Consider the following 20973-nt stretch of genomic DNA (forward strand, 5'->3'; position numbering starts at 1 on the left):
GGGAAGCAAGCACGGGCAGGGAAGCAAGCACAGCCAGGGGGCAGGGAAGCAAGCACAGCCAGGGGGCAGGGAAGCAAGCACAGCCAGGGGGCAGGGAAGCAAGCACAGCCAGGGGGCAGGGAAGCAAGCACAGCCAGGGGGCAGGGAAGCAAGCACAGCCAGGGGGCAGGGAAGCAAGCACAGCCAGGGGGCAGGGAAGCAAGCACAGCGAGGGGGCAGGGAAGCAAGCACAGCGAGGGGGCAGGGAAGCAAGCACAGCCAGGTGGCAGGGAAGCAAGCACAGCCAGGTGGCAGGGAAGCAAGCACAGCCAGGTGGCAGGGGAGCAAGCACAGCCAGGGGAATGGGAACCAGGGGGCGGGGAGCAAGCACAGCCAGGGGGCAGGGAAGCAAGCACGGGCAGGGAAGCAAGCACAGCCAGGGGTCAGGGAGGCAAGCACAGCCAGGGGGCAGGGAAGCAAGCACAGCCAGGGGGCAGGGAAGCAAGCACAGCCAGGGGGCAGGGAAGCAAGCACAGCCAGGGGGCAGGGAAGCAAGCACAGCCAGGGGGCAGGGAAACAATCATTTGGAGAGGCTAGATATTAAATTATAAATTACGCTATAGTTTGCTGTGTACAGTGCGCTCATTTATTCTTGGGAAGATACAACAGTGTTGTCAATATCCCCAATCCCCCTTTTAAGATGAGTGCTGTTAACCTGGTCCCTAAAAGGTGCCCACAACCTCTCCTTGTGGTGGACCCAAATGGCAGCTTTGCTTTTGGTTATCACCCTCACCCACTGTAGAGAACCCTACATCTCCACTCGTGTTTGAGCCCACCCCTGAGGGGGCACTGTGAAGGGAATCTAGCGAAGTGCGATGAGTCAATTGAGCGGGAAGAGCGGACCAGTCTGGTGCCGTGGTGCTCAGTGTCCAGGCTGCAGCATCTCTCTGCTCCGCTCCCGCGTGCACCCCCTCCTCCCCCCTCCTTCACGTGTCTCCTCCAGCAGAGCTCGGGCTCTCACAGGCGCTGAGGCTGCAGTCTCTCACAGGTGCCTCTTCGTCCTATGGTGGCCGCTCCTCCCAGAGACTACCGGAAGCTGCCCCTCCTCTACCTGCAGCTAAGTGCCCCCGACCACGGGCCTCTCTGCTGAGAGCTCCTGCAGAAGGTGGCCGAGCCGGACTGCCTCTCAGAAGCACCTCCGAGACAGGTAACCCTGCCTTCATATTTGGGGCTCTGAAACTTGCTGGGTAGTTTATTTGACTTTATTCCCCCCTCCCAAAACGCACTGTATACTATGCTGTGCTATTTCGGAATTGCCCTTGAAATAGGCATGTTGTATAAAGATCTTTATGGCAAGGGCACTAGACCATTGAGGGCTTTTATGTGCTTGGAACCTGTGACCGGAGGGTTAAATGCATATCTAAGGTGCAGGCACAATGACAGTTTCAGCTACCTTCCTGTGTCGGGAACCGTCAACCTGAGTGTTACACACACATACATTCATACATCTCAGTAGTAGGCACTCCAACCCTATGTGCTATTTTCTAGTGATTGGAACTTGTGGCCCGAGGGTTGCACATACATCTGGTCAATACTTCAGCTGTGTTGCCGTTATTGAGCGCGTGACCGAGAGCTAGACACATACCTCAGCAGTAGGCACGTGCACCCCCTGAGCTATCGTGCTGGGGGGAAGGCCAGGGGCCCATAATGGACGACATCGACAACCGAAGCCCTACAACTCAACAGTCTCTCATTTGGAGGGCCGAATCCTGGATTTCACTCGGATGTCCCCTGCTCATAAGTGACAACCTTTCAGTTTTGACTGTCGGGTGTTCTCAAGTAGAGGTCAGACTGGGTCAGCATCTTCTTTATGCCCAAGAATAAGTCAGCACGGATCTGGGGTTCCACAGCTCGAGAATAACGTGGGCACAGAGAGTGATAGGGGAGGTGATCTGGTCTAAGAGCGAAAGTTACCCGCTTTAGGTCTGCTCCAATCTCCGCTCCGCACTTGGGCTAAAACGACGCGATTTATTCGTGGCGAATCCCTTAAACTCCGTATGTTTAAATCTTTAAAATGTGATGAATCTCCGCATATTAACAGTGCTTGTCTAATTCAAATGAGACGATGAACACGACCTGGTATGCCCTCAGAACGGCTCCTTAATATTATAAGGCCGACATTGAGGCAGAGGCGTCACCATATGGCCATCTTCAGCTTGCAGTGTTTACGGCATCGGGACCGGCTGCGGCTCGGGAGGCGGGGATCTGCTGTGGGAGGGGAGAGGGAGGCGGGGAGAGCGGAGGAGCAGATACTGATCGGAAAACTCATTTAACACAAATATTTTTCTGTTTGCTAATTGCTTTGCTAATAATTGCTGCTTTGCTAATTGTAAATCCATTAAAAATGATTAGCACAAGAGCAGCAGCCGGGAGCCCGGCCGGAGACGAGGGAGGCGGGGATCTGCTGTGGGAGGGGAGAGGGAGGCGGGGAGAGCGGAGGCCGTGTTAGATAAATAAAACGAGGCTTGAAACGCATGAGGGCAAGCTACCGATTAAGGCACCGGTTTCTTAGTTCACTGGTGCAAGTACAAAAGTTGCAAAACAAGATCCAGGGTAAAATATGACACACGGACAGCGGGAGGGGGGCGGGAACGGGCACAGGAGGGGGGGGTTGGGAACGGCGCACGGACAGCGGGGGGGGGCGGAACGGCACAGACGACATGAACGCAACAAGCACTTACCAGAGGAAGACTTCTTCCGGCGGCGGTCGGCCTCGGAATGACAAAAGCAAACACGGACGACAAAAAAAAGAAACACCGCCCGATGACTACACAGAGGGAACGCCCATGGAAAAAATCTCGGGAACGCCCCCGAATCTGGTCCGTGAATGACGGACAGATCTCTGTTCCAATGGCTAGCCTCCATTTATGGAGCTAGCCAATGGAACAGAGGGCGGATTCAAGTGTCCCTTACTGAAAACTACAGATTTCTCTGGAGGCGGAGCTAAAGCTCCGTGCTCCAGGCGAAACCTAAAAACTGCTAGTTTCTCCTGGTGCTAGAGCCCACCAGAATGACACTGATAGGGCTGCTGTTCTCCCCCATGCCTACAGGTAGGGTAAACAGTCTCTTAAAAGAAAGGCTTCTCTGTTGCAATTCAGACAGATTTACAAACATTGAAGCAAATCGAGAACGGAAGACCAGCCAAGGAGAACTGGCACTACTCGTTCAGCAAAAAAAATAGGCTCAAAACAAGCCCAATCCTAACAAAACGATGAAGAGCATTTCAGAGACCTGTCAGTGAGCGAACAGCTATTAAAAAATATAAAAAGGAGAACCAAATGGAAAAACAACATTGACAAATATAAAGCGAAGCACTACCAGTTATTGCTGCACCTTAGTGCTTCTTTTGGGCAGGCAGACGGGACATTCAAGCAAAGACACCAGGGAGGAGTGCGCGGGCGGCAACATGGAGAAGGGGTGAGCAGGAGGGAGAACAACCAACATGGGGAAAGGGTGAGATGGAGAGAAAAGTCCAATTAGTACTCAAAACCAGATCCTGAGTAGCAGACAAGACACTAATTAAAGAGAATGAATGTGTGCTTGGTCCATGCACTAAAGAAAGAAAATAAGGTAATGGCTGGCTTATTCTGCCCAGTTAGGAAGGAGAAAAGTAGAGTGACAATGCCATTAAATAAATGGTAAGCAATAGGCGATCTCCGTGCCCTTCACTGTAAACTATCGCAGTATAGAGAATGGCCGGTACTTCTACTTTGTTTTCAATGGTATGTGCTTGAATTTGCTGCCTGCTTTTTATTTTTAAACTGCTGAAACGTATTGTACTGAAAGTCAGAAGCACAAGTGAAATAATAGTGAAATGCAGATAGCTGTTTTGCTGTTCCTTAATTTTAATTGTTTTAAACCTGCGCATTTGGGGATTTTAAGCTGTTTTTTGCTGCCATTAGAATCATTTGTAATTTAGCACTGTGCACTTAATTGGGGGCATTATCAGATCTAATTTGGGGGCATTTCTAACCGCACATTAACATGGAGCACAATTTTTACTCTGTCTACCGGGGCCATTTTTGGGCACCATTTTAGACTGGAGAGTGGTCCAGTGTTTGTAAGATCTGCTCCCATTCTTCTACATAAGGAGACCCATGCTGCAGACGCGCAGAAGACACGCCACTGATGCACCAAAGGCAAGCCAGTCTGCTGTCATCCATGCCCGGATTGCGCCCAGTGCCAGCCATGCTGCCCGTTCCCCCGCCACTTAGGTCAGGCCCCTCACAAGAGAAGCACCCGTATCTCTGAATTGTGGCACTTGTACGCTCGCTGTGGCTTATTACCTTTGTGCTGAGAATACCAAACACTTTGTGCGCAAGCACTGCGGTTTCACACTTAAGGGTGCAGAGGTGTGGAATTTAATAACATTTCTACTGGTCCGTGGGGCTGGTTGCATCATAAATCTACTTGCCATGTAACAAAGTCCACTTGTTCCGGTTGTGCAATGTAATGCAGCGACAAATTATGGTAGTAATCTCATCTCATCTCATCTCATAAGAGCTCTGAAATAGCCTCCCTAATTATGCCAGGACTCATACCATAGTAGAGTTTTAATACTGGAAATTACCTTATGTTGCCATGTTTCCGCAGATCAACATACTTGGGCTGAAGGAAGTGGTAAACCATAGTTCCAGGATTGGAATGCCCCTTTGAGTCTGTGCAAACCTACTCACTAACTTGCATGTTTTAAGGGTTTTCATGAACTCTTCCCTATTCTTTTCCCACACCGAGAAAGGTTGAAAATTTACTCTGGATAATGGCAGACGTGAAACTTCTTCCAGGGTTGGGAAAAAAGTGGTTGGAGGGAAAGTGAACTTGCAAACACTCAGATTTCCGCATGAGCAAATCTACACATGCATATTTGCTCATGCTAAAATACAGTTCACAGATATTACCTAGAAGTACTATTTTTGGGCTACTTCTGTAAATGTTTGTGAATTCACAAAAGTCAATATCTGCACTGCATATACCATGGGTACACTTTTGAGACTTTCTTTAATGATTGGGCCCCTAATTACGTCTGGTGTTAACCATGTCCTTTTATGTGTATTAAAATTGTGTCTCTCTCGCTCTCTCAGTCTCTATCGGCTGGCTTCACCGTAACAGCATTCTGCTCTTTCAAAAGGAGCATATCAGCACACAAAGTAGTTTTTTTCAGTGCCAGGACCTACTGTGGCAAATTGTGTGCTATTTGAGACGTAAAACAATTTTTGCTTTTGCCAATGTCTGTTATAATAGTGAGGGCCCGGCAGCTCCCTCACCAGTAAGGTTTTACAAAAACCATGCCAAAACAAGTCACGCATTGACAAAACCAAGACTGAAACAAGTTCAGACCCGCTGGCTTTGCCAAGGTTTGTGTGTTTTTATGGGTCTTATAATCTTATGGAAACTAGTTACACTAATTTTTCATTATGAATATTTGGGGGAAATACTAGCACACCAACAGATTTTACTAAAATGATGCAAAGAAATGGTATCTAACATTTTTCAGTAGTTAAGCAAAACATTTTATTCCTGCTTCATTTTTTTGTGAACAAGTTTATTTTGAAAGCAAAGTATCATCGACCTTGCATTCAAGCTTCTGCAAATATTTGCATCTAATCAGAGATTACACAGGGAGCATTGTACATAGCCTCATATTGCTAAACTTTGAAAAGTGTGTATACCTTTTTATTCAGGTACCACTGTCAGTAGTGCTGTCCAAGTTTACAACATTTAGAGTACTCACCCTAATAATAAAGGCTTTACATTAATGAACCATAAATACAAGTTTGAACAGCATTAACACATGGATACAAATATTACCTTAACTGCAGACAATGCCCTTCCGTGATGTGGCTTTGCCAGTGCTTATTTATTTTTATATTTCCCATTATCTTATTGAAACTGGCTACACTGATTTTCAAGTCATACATTGACAAAATCAAAAGGCTATACCAATTTCAGACCTGCTGGCTTTGCCAATGCTTGTTAGGTTTCCCAAATACTTATGGAAACTGGTTACACTAAATTTCCCATATGAATATTTGTGGGAAATACTAGCATACATCAAGACATTTTACTAAATGATGCTGCAAAGAAATGGTACCTCACATTTTTCAGTACTTTAGTGAAAATGTTTTTTCCCTATTTGAATTTTGTTGTGAACATTTTATTTTGAAAGCATAGAATCTTGTTATCAAGCTTCTGCACATATTTGCATCTAATCAGGGAGCATTCTAGGAGCATTATGCATAGCCTCATATTGCTAAAGTTTGAAAACGTGTGTACCCAATTTTACACCGGCACCACTGTCAGTAGTGCTGTCCGAGCTTACAACATTTACTTGGAGTGCTCACCCTAATAAAGACTTTGCATTAATGAACCCTAAATACAAGTCTGAACAGCATTAACACACGGGCACAAATATTACCTTCGTTTGAAAACAGTTGTACCTCGGCACTCTAACATTTAACGAAAAGCAATTTTTAGGTTTCGCCTGGCGATCCGCTGCGCGGCAGCGTTCGCGCAGGCGAAATCTTATGTTTTTTCAGTATGGGGCTTTGTCCCGCTTTCTCTTCCATTGGATAGCTCCATAAATGGAGGCTAGCCATTGGAAGAGAGATCTGTCAGTCATTGCCGGAGCAGATTCGTGGGCGTTCCGGCGATTTTTACTCATCCCGCCCCCTTGCGATCGTCATTGTGGCGGTGGGAGGATGTTTTTTTTTTCCGCCAAGGTTTGTTTTGGGCATTCCTTTGAAGATGGCACCAGGTGGAGAGTGATTTCAGCCCCTGCTCTGTATCCCGCAGGAGAGTGAGCTCTGCCCGTAATGCTTTTTTTTTCGCCGTCACCGGCCCTTCTAAAAGTATTCGTTCTTTCTGTGCCCTCACCGGCCCCCTTTCCCTCTGCTGTTGCCGGCGCGTATAACGCGCCCCCCCCCCCTTTGTCTATCTACGGGTCCCAAGATGGTTAATCCTTCTGGTTTAAAGGAAGGGGAGGTTCAGGCGGAACTGGGCCGAAGCTGCTCTCTAATAACGATGGTCCGTGTTTGGAGCACACACCACAAATTGAACTTCTTGATACATAATGGCCGTCTGCGTCAGCCTTGCCAGAAGTCAAACCTGTGCCCTGTAAGATACACACAGCTAACAATGCGGGCCCTAAACCTGCTGAGCTATCTTTCTGAGGTTACAATGCGCCCTTCCATGCACATCTCTTCAGTAGGCACGTGGAGTTCTTGCACTATCTTACTGTGATTCATAACCCCGCCTGAATTTTACCTCAGCTACCTGCGCTGAACCCACCCGATATTCCTTAGTTTCGAACCAGTGTCCCGCGGCTCTCCATCGGAATGGGGTCCCAGGGGACGACCCCGAGGCCCATGGAGCATTTATTTTGGCTGGTGATGCGGCCAGGAAGGTACCACCTTCCATTGATCGGGCGGGTGTCTCATTTACTACTCTGTCGAAGTCGCCTCGGGTGCGTCCATTTTAGGCCACTCTCTTTTGCCGGCCTGCCTGTCCAAGTCGGGATGGTGCGGGGTTCTCTGAGCCAGTAGATTACAAAGGGTCGGAGCGGGTCTACGAGGACCCTTCATCGTAGCCATAGGCACTGTTGGGAGCAGGGGCATAACGAAATCTTAGGGCAGCCTCCGACGTGTGTGAGGAGTCCTCCCACACACCCAAACAGACCTGCAGGGTGATGACAGGTGGTTTTGCCCCCACCCTCCGGACCAACAGCACGTGTGACCCCGTGCTCTGCAGGGGCACGGTGGGCCCCGTGGTACTCCCCTGGCTAAAGGGAAGATGGGGGGGGGGGTTGAAGCTCTGACAAGTGGGAACAAACAGAAATGCACATTTATGAAATGGTGGAACACGCAAGAACGTGCCCGAAGTTAGGTGAGACTTCTTTGGGTCTTTGAGGGCGCAAGAAGCTGCTAGGCCGAGGTGGGCGGGTCCTTTAGGGCTGGAATAGGAATCTGAGTTATTACATCAATGTTCTGGTTTAGGCCTGCCAGCCGATGAACTGTGAACTTTCATTGAAGAGGTCGTTACCGCACTGGCGATCCCTGAAGTGATCTGTGGCACCGTCTATTGCTCAGTGGGTTAATTGCAATTTCAGTGAGTGCACGTGCAGTGACCGCATTGACTGCCCCAGCCCCACTGACTTCTCGTGTCTCTCTGCCCCCGCCGGTTGCTCCCATCGACAGCCGCTTGTGTCTGGCTGTCAGTGCCTGGGTACAGCGTTTCTTCCAACAACAAGCGCCTCCCCATTTGGCCAAATAAGGGCATTCCTGCGCTCGCATATAACCAACCCTTCAACCTATAGACTGGCCAACCTCACCTAGGCTGTTTTTATTAGTGTTTTTGCCTCTGTTGCCTGCTTGCAGTCCGGTTTTGTGTGTGCCTATGTTGCCTGCTTGCGGCCCGGTTTTGTGTGTGCCTCTGTTGCCTGCTTGTGACCCGGTTTTGTGTGTGTGTGTGTGTGTGGGTGCAAATGCAATAGGTGTCGCATTTGCGAGAGATTAGGCTATTGGCTTTGTAAATGACAATGCCATTTATTTATGTTTTCAAAGCCAACACATAAATAAAAATGTTGTCATTTACAATGCCAATAGCTCTAACTTTTTCAAAGGCTAAACCGTTGCATTGTAAATGCTGTGGAGAAGTGTGGCTCACTGGTTAGAGGAGGTAGACCTGGAAGCAGAGGTCAGCCTGGGACTAGGGTTCAATTCCCGGCTCGGCGGGGTCTTGAGTCCTAAAATGTCCATGGACTCGACAATTCTCGCTCCGGTGCCTACTCGATTCACGGGTTCACACTCTGCGAATCTGGGCAATAGCTTGCTTAATCTCCACAACGGCCCCTCGCGGCGGGATGCCTGGCTTTCACCTTGCGGATACCCTGCCGGGGTTATCTCACAGTGGAATACCAGGACGGGTTCCCTAAGCAAGCGCTTAGAAACCGCTTGGTGATTTGCGCTATATAAATTCCTGTACATGCCACATGACACAAATGCTTGTTTATATAGTAGCTCGCTTAGAACAAATGGCCCATTCGAAACAGCCTGAATCAGTAATGCTTTTCAGTATGTTATCTCACAAGTAAGGAAACAAATGATACATATATCATTTCAAGAGAAGAGAACATCAGATTGATATATTTTCTGTATGATTTAATATTCTATGATCCCAGATGCCTTATTGTACCAAATTTAAAACTTCATGTACTGTGCTGTAGTTTTATATACTGTTTTGAGAGAAAAAAAAGAAAGAATCTGGGATCAAAGAATATTAAATCGTACAGAAAATATATCTATCTGATGTTCTCTTCTCTTGAAATGATATATGTATCATTTATGTTTCCTTACTTGTGAGATAACATACTGAAAAGCATTACTGATTCAGGGTGTTTCGAATGGTCCATTTGTTCTAAGCGAACTACTATTTTTTTAAAAATTGCTTTACGTTAAATGTTAGAGTGCTGAAGAATAACTGTTTTCAAACTAAATGTAATAACGGGTTTCTCAGGAATACTTGTTGAGCCAACATCCGTGGTAGTGGGATGTCTCCGTTACCTTGAAGGGCACCGTAACTTTGAAGAAATTACAAAAAATATAACAAGAGACAAAAATTGTAGAATTTGATGTGCGACTGTCGAAACCACCACTACCGCCGTGTGATATTGACAAATATTACCTTAACTGAAGACAGAGCCCTTCACTGATCCATAATGTGGTACTGTAAACTGGCAGCCAAAGGGTTTGTGCTGTGGGGGGTTTGGCCTATTTGCCCTAAGGTAAAAATGCACATGAAAACGTATTGCATTTGACCCCAAACAATATGTCTTGGGGGTTGGTGCTACATGAGATCGGCATAAGCACCATACAGAATGGTGGGCTAAAGAGCCTGTCTTATTAACTGCAGGTCACTTCCCAAGCACTCCTCCGACATGCAGCTCCTACTATCTGACAATACATGGAACCTTATGATTCTTACCGAAACCTGGCTTAAGGAAGGGTCTGGATAAGGAAGGGTTGAATCCAGACCTTGCCCTGGCGAACCCCTGGGCTATCGGATCATATGTGCTGGAGGGGAGGAGACAAAATAGGAGGTGGCGCAGCCAATAATTTTCAGGGACACATTGGAGGTCCCTCCTTCAATACTGGGTCAAATCGGGCATATTGAGGGTCTCATCTTATACATCAAACTTTCCTTCACTTTCCCCTTCGCGAGCTTGCTAATCTATAAACCCCCAGACTGCCCCAATAGCTGCCTCCCACATCTAAGTGATGCCATTGGTCAATTACCATTACAATGCACCAACTTCACGGTCCTAGGAGATTTTAACATGCATGCGGATACTCCTAAATGCTCCCAAGCCTTGCAACTGGTCCAGATCTTGGTAGGCCTTAACTTGACACGTTACCACCCTCACTCATGTAGATATCCACACATTGAACTTAATTTTTCCAAAATCTTAGGTCTGCAGGCTAGCGCCCCTAAACGTCTAGTGTAAACAGACTATTTTCTTCTCCTGTTTTCAATTCACAGCCCACCTAATCAGTTTGAAATTTAATTCACTTGAGAAAAGAAACTGGCAGACGGTCATGGAGTCCTTTGTGCCATCCCTGGAATCCACTTCCCCCCCCCCCCAAATAACAGGTGATCCTGCAATCCTATATAACCGATGGATCTCCTTAGAATTGGATACCATGTCATCCCGTAAATCGCCCTCTGCAAAAAGAGTCAAGCAGTCAGCACTTTGGTTCTGTCCTGCTTTAAGACCAGAGAAAAGTTGCTGCAAAAAGCTTGAGCGCAGCTAGATAAAGTCCAATGACCAAGAGGCCAAGCAGACACACAAGGCAGCTCTCACAAATTTCAGTAAACTCACTAAGAATTCTAAGAGGTAGCACTTCTCACTGCGGATTGCAACTGCCGCCAATTCCTCTAAAGAAGTCTTCAATATTGTTAAATCCAGTCCCCCCTGATGCGATTGAAAGCACCATCTTTCCCTCGCTTGATCACTGCACTAGGCTATCAGATTTTTTTCTCAAAAAGATCCTAAAACTCTACTCTACTTTCCAAGGATCTGTTGGCACAGTTGATCATCCAATGCCACCCGCCAGTCATTTACTTGTTCTTTCGAGATTTACATTATGCCGAAGGACGATTCACTTGAGGAACAATTAAAATGCAAATCTGGTTCCCCAGAGGACCCCTGCCCCACTCATATTATCAGATTAGCAGCACACTCGCTAAAACCTTATTTCAAATGATTTGGAACACATCTGTGAAATCTGACATCAGTCGACCGGAAACAGGTGTTCCTGCTACCACTCTTAAAGAAAGCAAAGGGGAGAGGATGTAGCCTTATGGGTAGTGCAGTCTCCCTCGGAGCTAGGAAACCGGGTTTGAGTCTCGGCAATGACGCTCAACATCCTGTGATTCTGGGTTAATCACTTAATCTCCCTGTGCCTAACAAAAATGAATGTGTCTATCTGTAACAAAACTGGTGCTCATGTAAAGCGCTCTGATACCCGATGTATCAGGTCTAGTTCGCGCAAATTAAAACTCCCCAAAAAAAAAAAAAAAAATAAATAAAAGGATCAGTGTGCTCAACAACTTTAGGCCCATCTTGCTCTGTCAGCTTTCACAAAGGTCTTGTTGAAATTGAGATATTGCCAACTATCTTCCTTTGTTGAGGCAAACAATCTATTACATGACACCCAGTCCGGCCTCCGTGCGGGATCCCGCATGGAGACGGCCTTATTGGAAGTGTCGGAATCTATCAGAGAATCAGTGGACTGCAGCTCGCTATGGTGATGTTGTTAGATTTATCAGCAGCATTCAATATGGGTGGCACACTCCACCTTGTTGAATGGGTTAGGGCTTTTTGGCTTTCAGGGCACAGTCCTGACCTGGATGTGATCATTCAAAGAGCGCTCAGAGCGGGTTTTCCTCCAGACTTTTTCCAGGCTGGTCTGTCCTCTGCTCTTCAACCTCTACTGGATTCCCCTGGCCACCGTTGTAGAATCCTAGGGAGTGAAGGTTGTATCCTATGCAGAAGACACGCAGCTGGTGTTCACATTTCGGGAACACTCTGAATCGGACTTCATTATGTTTAAAGACTGCCTAAACGGCAAAGTCAAATGGATGGATTCAAACTTTTGAAAGCTGAATATCGATAAAACAGTTACTTCTCTTCAACTGGAAAGTGCCCCCACCCCTCCTCCCCTCCACAGCAATTCATTGGTGGCCAGCTGAATTGAATACATCCTCGGTTTGACGGAGCTCTCTTTCGCTTCCCTGATCGGTAAGATCTCTTCAATCTGCTTCTTGAAGCTATGATCAGTCAGGAAGCTGTTACATCAACTCCCAGCCGAGACACGAAAAACAGCAATCCACACTTTAGTGACATCACGTTTGGATTGCGCAAACAGCCTTTATTTGGGTCTCGCTGCCTTTCTGATACACAGGTTACAGATCATACAGAATGTGACCAAGTGGCTTGCCCGACGGGTCCATTTCCACCATCATATAAAAAAATTGTAATGTAATGTAATGTTGGCTTCTTATATAGCGCACTAATCACCCCAAAGGGTCTCAAGGCGCTTGCTTTGGGAACCCGTCCTAGTTTTTCCCTGTGAGATAGCCCCTACTGGGCACCCCCAAGGTGAAAGCCAGGCATCCCGCTGCGGGGGGCCGTAGTGGAGATTGAGCAAGCTATTGCCCAGAGTTGCACAGTGTGAGCCCATGATTTGAGTAGGCACCGAAGCGGAAATTATCGAGTCCGTGGACATTTTGAGCTCCGGACCCTGCCGCGTCGGGAATTGAACCCTGGTCCCGGTCGGACCTCTGCTTCAGGGTCTGCCTCCTCTAACCAGTGAGCCACACTTCTCCATATCTAACTGAATCTGAAGCAGCTACATTGGCTTCTGGTGGCAAAAAGAATCAAGTTCAAGGCTCTAACCGTGGTATTCAGAGCCATTGCAGGCAATGGCCCTCGATACTTGAGAAATAGACTGGGTTGTTATAAACAGGAGAGATCGCCGACATCAACTTATGCGAATTCCCAGGTTTGCCAAAGTCCATCAGGGGTGTAGATCTAGTTCAGTATTGATTGCAAAACTTTGGAACACCCTTCCAATTAACCTCTGCACGACCTGTTTAAGGAAAGAATAAAATACCTGGTTCTTTGACCAAATCTAGATTTAACTGAATGGCTTTACTCTCAATCGATTTGCTTTGAGCGCGAGACGCTTCTCCTGAAGCAGCTGTGCACTGTACAAATGCTGTTGATTGATTGAGTGAACAATCCCCTCGCAGCAACAGTGCATGCGCGCTGCCAAGCGAGTCCTAAAAAGAGTATCTGTTCTGAGCTTGAATTGTTTGGCTTACAACCTATTCCATTTGAACTAATGTGTTTTCACCCCGGCCACTCCAAAGTAGATTACCGACTAGTTGTACGGCAGATAGGAAGGAGGTGCACAAAGCAGCAATGGGATTTGTAGTAGTGCTTTGCAGACTTCCTGGATACGTTTCCTTCGGTGGATCTAGCATTTTGGTGAAGTAAACGCTTGGAATATCCCTCCACGGTTATCAGTAATTAAACTCCTTCAAAATGGCAAGCTATCCTTGATGGTCTCTTGGAGCTGTGGCTAATGAGAAAAATCCACAACAGACTGAAACACGCCTGTATTTTGGGCCCAGTCCTTTTTTTCCCCCTTTATTTTTAGCAGACTTGCCTTGCAGCTATAAATTCTTCAAATGTTCAGTTAAAATGTGTCCTGGGTACATGGATAGCTTGTATACTAATAATCTGGCTCTCTTTGACTGGTGTCTACTGGAGATCAAAGGGAAAATCAAATTTTTACAAAAGATGACAGAAAAGCTTGTAGTAAATTTTGAAAAAAACTAATACCCAGCTTTTTGTGAAAAAAGGAATGAAGTGTGTTGCTGTGTGAATGGACAGACTCGAAACAGGGCATCATTTTCAATAACTTAGAGTGGGATTTTCAAAATGACTAACTTGATAGTTTAAATCACAAACAATCATTGACAAAGGCAATACATCTGGCTTGTATTTGGAGTCTTGATTTAAACATTTTAAAAGACTACAACGTGGAGAAGCCAAAGCTCACTATGTACAAGTTACAGAACTGACGACAGCAGGTTTGCAGATAGCTGTGATGTGAAGCCAGACATAAAACAGAACAGCTAAGCATTGAGTACTAAAGTTAGTTAAATTTAGGAGCCACTATGTTGGTCTCTTCCCATCTCCCTTTAATGCAGCTATTAAGAGCAAGGGTTTCCGTTGATCCTTTATAGTTGCAAACATTCTTAAATTTGCTCCTTGTCTCCCCAAATCATCAATCTTCTAGGTAAAGAGGCTAGAACTAGGCCAAGTCAGGACCTTCTTGAACGAGATTTAACTATTACTTTTTTTAATGGAATTTCGGCAGCAAAAACTGGTAAGGCTGCATCATCTTTGAAAGTAAATGATCATTACCAGAAACATTCCATGAGGCATTGGGTAGTCACATTTCTAGTCCAATGTCCTGATGTTTCGCAATTACTTGTATGTTCGAGGTGGAAAGCATTATTTCAAAAGGGAATGCTACAGGGGAGATTGTAAAATAATACTTATATTGATACAAGCTCTTTTTAGACCTTGTAGAAAGATTGAGCTATTCCCAAATCTTTAAAATACCTAAATGAATTAAACGATGCATAGATGAGCAATGAATTGTAGAGCTAGGTAATTAGTCGTACTCCATATTGGCATTTTCTTTTCAAGAATTTACAACAGCAGCTTAAGAGTGTATCTGTGCGTATTTTATGGACGTAAAGTGCTCCAAGACCATCTTCATTGTTCTTTGCTTGTATCTTCTAGAACTAAGATTTTTGAAAATTCCTGGCAGAGGGTTTTGTATGTTTGATTGTGAAGGCAAGCACAGCTGAGTGCTGAAGAACAGTGCACTATAGTACAACAACAAAAATTCAAATATTGGTTTAAAACTCAGTAAGATGTGACTGAATGTGGGTTAATCATGTAAAGCTTTCTGTGGAATGTGCTAGAAATACTGTAAAATAATACACCATGTGTTTAAATATGTTTTATATAAAGTTTCCACAAGGAGATGATAGATGAAGCGCTGAAACTTTTCAGACACTCACCCCAGGCACAGATCTGGGTTGAATCCATCATTGTTCTTTAGCTCACTTCGCCACCCCAGTTCAGACCCAGCTATATGTAAATGAGTCTTGACCCTGTGTATGATGGGAACAGTTCAGCCGGAACTGCCAAGCCAGGTCTTCCCTAGGCCTAATACCAGCATCCTGGGACTGGTTTCGGGGTTTCACCCATCATAAGCCAGGCTAGTTCGAATTCAGTGGCACGGTGAGCAAGGGACTCACATCTGGGCATACCCTGCCAACTGAGGGTTAACAAAGCAAACAAAAGGAGATTATGGGCAGGGCACTTAAACTTTTCAGACACTCACCCCCAGTCACAGATCTGAGCTGAATCCATCATCATTCTTTAGCTTGCTTCCCCACCACAGTTCAGACCCAGCCATATGCAAATCAGTCTTGACCCTGTGCCTCATGGGAACAGTCCAGCACTAACTGCCAAGCCAGGTCTTCCCTGGACCGGAAACAAGCATCCTGGGACCGCTTTCAGGTTAACACCCCTTTTTCCATCCTCATCTCCTCCAGCTGCATATATCAGACCTCATCTCTTTACTCTACAGCACCATCTTTGCCTTCTCCTGAGTGGACTTCCTCTCACCACCACCCAAAAACAAAACGCACCCACTCACTGTAAGCACTGCATTTTACTTTACTTTCACCTAGTCAATATTTAGACAAATATGTACCACCTTCACACACTTACAGTTAAGGAACAACTGTTCTGCACACTCTGCAGAGAGGCCAAGCATTGGATGACCATGTATTCTGAATGCAAAAACAACAGTTGATGGACAGAATGCATAACAATGTCATACATTCACCCCAGTACAGAGATCTGGGCCTAAATCCATCGTTTTTTTGCACTCCACACCACCCCAGTTCAGACATGGCCATATGCAAATCAGCCTTGGCCCTGTGCCTCATGGGAACAGTCCCGCCCGAACTGCCAAGCCATGTCTTCCCTGGACCGGAATAAAGCATCCTAGGACCGGTTTCTGGCTATCAGCCGTCATCAGCCAGGATAGCTTGACTCCAGTGGTGTGAAGAGCACGGGACTCACGTCTGGCATACCCGTCCCACTCGGGGTGACAAATGCAAAAACAACAGTTGATTGACAGAATGCAGAACAATGTCATACATTCACCCCAGTACAGGACTGTTCCCATGAGGCACAGGGTCAAGACTGATTTGCATATGGCCATGTCTGAACTGGGGTGGCTTGGTGAACAAAATAACGATGGATTAAACCCAGATCTGTGACTGGGGGTGAATATTTTGCCATCGTGCAACATTCCGTTCATCATCTTGTGTGTGTTTTGCTGTTCACCCTATGTGGGAAGGGTATGCCCAGACGTGGGTCCCTTGCTCACTAAACCACTGGAATCAAGCTATCCTGGCTGAAGACGGATGATAGCCAGAAACCGGTCCTAGGATGCTTGATTCCGGTCCAGGAAAGACATGGCTTGGCAGTTCGGGCTGGACTGTTCCCATGAGGCACAGGGTCAAGACTGATTTGCATGTGGCCATGTCTGAACTGGGGTGGCTTGGTGAACAAAATAACGATGGATTAAACCCAGATCTGTGACTGGGGGTGAATGTTTTGTCATTGTGCAACATTCCGTCCATCATCTCTTGTGTGTTTTGCATGTATTCTGAATACCTTTCTTACCCACTGACAGGCACTGTGAGAAACTTCACTGCCTTCACAGCCTCAACTCCAGAGCTCTCAATCGCAGCCCGCTATATGCACCATTCAAGAGTAATATGTTACCCGAAAAAATACAGAAACAACATTCTGGAAATAGTTAATACTCTTATAAAATACAAGATTAAATAAAATGTGAAATATAAACCGAAAATAATTCGCTGACGTGGATTACCTTAACGCTTTCACATTTCATAAATATCAGTTTTTTTTTATCAGTAAAGTTAAGGACATTAACATAAGGTTCGATAGGGACCCGTTTCAATGTCTGTTTTCAATTAGTACTGGTTCTGAGACCCAGCCCACTTAAAGTTCTGCATGTTCCTTAATGCATGTATGTGAGGCAACGTGGGGACAGGCGACCTAGAGAACCGGTGTTATCCTTCCTCATTCATTTTTTTCTGGTCAGGCTTACGTTTTTAACTAGTGAAATAGAGGATATGTCGGTCTACCTGAGGTTCTCCACATTAGGACAGGTGTTAAACAAGAGCTTACACGGCGCAAACCAAATGTTTAGATTAGTGGGGTTGAGATTTTTGTTGGGTATGGTACTAAGCATAAAGAATAAGAGAGAGAGAGACAATGTGGCTTCAGGTACACCTAGTATACAGTGCCCTAGGACGACAGTAAGTCAAATGCATACATCCAAGGTTCTGCACCGTAGCGCAGATCCCGCTGATTGAGAATCTAAAACCTTGAAGCCTAATCTGAATAACCTCAGAACCATTTAGGCACTTTGTGTAAGCCTCATGTCTTCAACAAGAGCCTTACTCATTAAGTCGAAGGCTCACATTGGAACTTTATTATTGGCCATTTTAAAACCTCAAGCTGGCTCTAAAAGAGCCTAAGATCTATAACCTTAATTTTGTCGATAAACTATTAACACGTTGCCCAAGGACACAAAGTATCGCTCCTAAAAGACTTTGAGCCACTAAATTGTGACTGACACTAAGATGTGCATTAAACCAAGACGACTTCACATTGAGGGAGGCCAGGCGAGGGTGTATTCTAGTGGTCACACTATGTAGTAAACACGGGTAGCTAAACTATGGGACTAAGGCAATGTTGTTTGTACAGAAAAAGTCATTTAAAAAATGATATATTTTCAAGAATAATTCCCGTCATAAATTACGTCAGGGTTCGAAAGCAGAGAAGGCATTTCGGTTAATAAAGACGCTAACCGCGTAGTAACGCTGAGGGAAATCCCCGTTTCTTCGCCTCCCTTTTACGGAAACCCGCCACCGGCAGACCTGCTCACGCGAGTCCGAGGATCCGGAGCTTTGAGCAGGCCTCACGTAGGCCACGTTTCTCAGGCGACGTCGGCGCAGCGTTGACAAAACAGTGACCGTGTGGAGGTCAAGGGCTGTCAAAAATAAATATTTCCATTTAGGGGGGGGGGGGGATAAGCCCGCTGGTCTACAGATAATCGTATGTTTTCCTTAACAGTTGAATATCGAGTAACTAAAATGGAGACTGCAAACATGCTCCTCAAACCAGATTACACAGCGGCGACCGTCAAAAAGGGTTTAAAACGGCATTGAATATGACATAACAAAACATGTTGTTAATGCCCAACTGCCACACGTCTACGGAGAAGAAAATGAAATCCTACGTACGACGGTTCCTTTAAAGTCACCACAAAAAAATGCTGCCGCCGTGGGTTTTCTTAATTTGGGTAAATGTGTGAGACCGTGCTAAATTAGGTACTGCCACCAATCACCAAAACAAAATATGTCAATTCAAAAATATTTATACAAACGCTCATTTTGTGAGATTTAAGCATAAAAACGTACGTAGCTAACAAACTTCACAAGGAACAGCACTGCGAGGTTGTTTAATATGGTGACAGCTTTTACACAAGCCGGATGTACCATCCGCATGGTTGCCGCAGCCCACAAAAACACAAACATGCACGTTATTTTCTGAGGGAGAAGTGCCGGGAACACGTTGTGTTCTGATTTTTCAGACTGCGGAGGGTTAAGTAAACAAGCAGGGGAAAGACAAAAACAGCCACACCGGTGCAAATACTTACTCAATAGGGTGCTCCGGGTCATAGTAGTCCCCCATGTTCACCGGCCGCAGGGAGGACGAGGAGCTGCTGCTTCCGGGGGCCTGGACACATCCAGCATGGGAGAGAGGAAGAGGGAGGGGTGAAAGCAGAGCAGCTAAACACAGGAGACGAGCCACTTAACCACACGCACGCGAGGGGGTCACTATTAACGGCTGCGCACACAGACCTGAACGCAGAGGGGCTGGACAAGTTTTACTTCCACCTGGGCACAAGTGACTATTTACAACTACACAGCGGAAGAAGCTCTCCGTCAACAGTTGCATACGGGAAAGGGCACCAATCACACCAGCAACTCAAACACACAGGGTCTGCTAGCAGCACAGTGTCACCAGTTGACGATGTTGCAGCTACGATCATTGATTAAAGGAGACAAACACACATGGAGGACCAATAAATAGAGAAAGGAACGACAGTTAAATGTATTTGCGTAAATAACAGAAATGTCAAATAATCGTAGCTTCGCACAATGCAAGATTATCGACTACATAATCCTCACAGGGAACCAAGGGGCACAATTTGTAATGGGCCAGTAATATCTAGTTACATGGGCAAAGTACTCAAGACACGTTGGCATACAGAAAACGCTGTCCTAGAAAGTGTCCACACACTTAAGGGGAAATGCCCACGAGAGATAAAGGTTCACACACATCCACTGAATTACCAGTCTTTCTAGCTTATAAACAGTGCCAAACGACCACATACGGTTAAACACGGGCACACACATCTAGTGCCCACACGCATGGAAAATAAACAACTACTACACGTGTGCCAAGTAATAGTAGCCGTGCACACGTGCTCCAATCAGCATGTCGGCTACACACTAACAGGGCACTAAAAGGCAGGACACCAACACTCACTGGAACCAAACAGACTACAAACGTGAATGGGGCCAGCAACACAAATAACGGGGCGGGGAAAGAAGAAGCAACGAAAATAGCTGACAACTAATAAGGAAAGCGTGGAGAAACATTCAAAGAACACATACAACAACAACAAAAAAAGACAAGCGTGGAAAGGGTAAGGAGTGTGTAAAGTAGCACTCTTCATCCAAGACCTAGTGCAGCTCTGAAAAAGCAAAGATGGTGCCGTTTTCCTTTCTGATTTTCACAGCATCCTGGGGGGGTGATCAAGGTGTCCTCCAGCTGAAAGTAAACTAAATAAATCCAATAGGCATTCCGGTGCACGAGATGAGCAGGCACTCTGAGGAGAACATCTAGCTGCTGCTGCAGAGCTCAGTCTAAGTGCCGAATGGCAGAGCTCATAGATTCTCGTCCATCCTTCCAGTTTAAAAAAAATCGTAAAAGCAAGAATTTAGGACGTTTTCAAGCCATGTTCCCGCTGATGCTGTTAACAGGGATGGTAAAGGGATCCTATCGTCCGTCTGTCTATGTAGGCCTCAGACCAGCTTATAAAACTTCCATGCGGGCAGGTCCACGGCCAAACGATCGCTTTATTTTTCGCTTCTTTCTGTTCCAGATAGTAATCCTCGTACGGAAGTAGCAGGTTTCCCAACGCCTACGGTGGTACGGGCGCCGGTGAAAGGCTTGTCCCTTCCTGCAGCTTTCCCTTGGCTCAGCAGAGAGGTCCTCCTCCTCACCCTGCAGTGCACACAGAAACGGAAGTTGTAAAAACGCATCTACTTCCTGCTTTGAAAGTACGCTGAAAATAGTACAGCGGCGCCCGGCAACCAGAAAGAGCGTGAACATAAACTAAAGGAATATAGATGGCGGCTAAAACTGTAGAGCCCCTGCTCATGTCTTTTCTAAAAGTGCATCTGCAATGCAGTGTTTGATTATTATTTTGAAAAATACCGAAGGCACTAGGACGCTCTACATGAGCACCAGTTGTATTGCTCAATTTCAGATATATATACATATATATATATATATATATATATATATATATATATATATATATATATATATATATATATACATACATATATATACATACATATATATACATACATACACACATATGTATA

General features: G+C 45.8%; 1 protein-coding gene across 3 annotated transcripts in view; it reads right to left on the bottom strand.

The window, feature by feature from the left end:
- SETD2 (SET domain containing 2, histone lysine methyltransferase) overlaps nt 1–20610 on the bottom strand; it is a 1168808-nt gene extending 1148198 nt beyond the window's left edge. Inside the window, exon 1 of one of the 3 annotated variants that reach the window (XM_078662450.1) lies at nt 18950–20610. In XM_078662450.1, coding sequence (XP_078518576.1) covers nt 18950–18985 — 36 coding nt within the window. In that variant the 5' untranslated portion in view covers nt 18986–20610. The remainder of the gene's footprint in view (nt 1–18949) is intronic. The other 2 variants (XM_078662451.1, XM_078662449.1) reach the window with 2 other exon arrangements.
- Between the last annotated feature and the right edge of the window lie 363 nt (nt 20611–20973).

Source organism: Lissotriton helveticus, chromosome 10, assembly GCF_964261635.1.
Source record: "Lissotriton helveticus chromosome 10, aLisHel1.1, whole genome shotgun sequence".
Classification (NCBI taxonomy): Eukaryota; Metazoa; Chordata; class Amphibia; order Caudata; family Salamandridae; genus Lissotriton; species Lissotriton helveticus.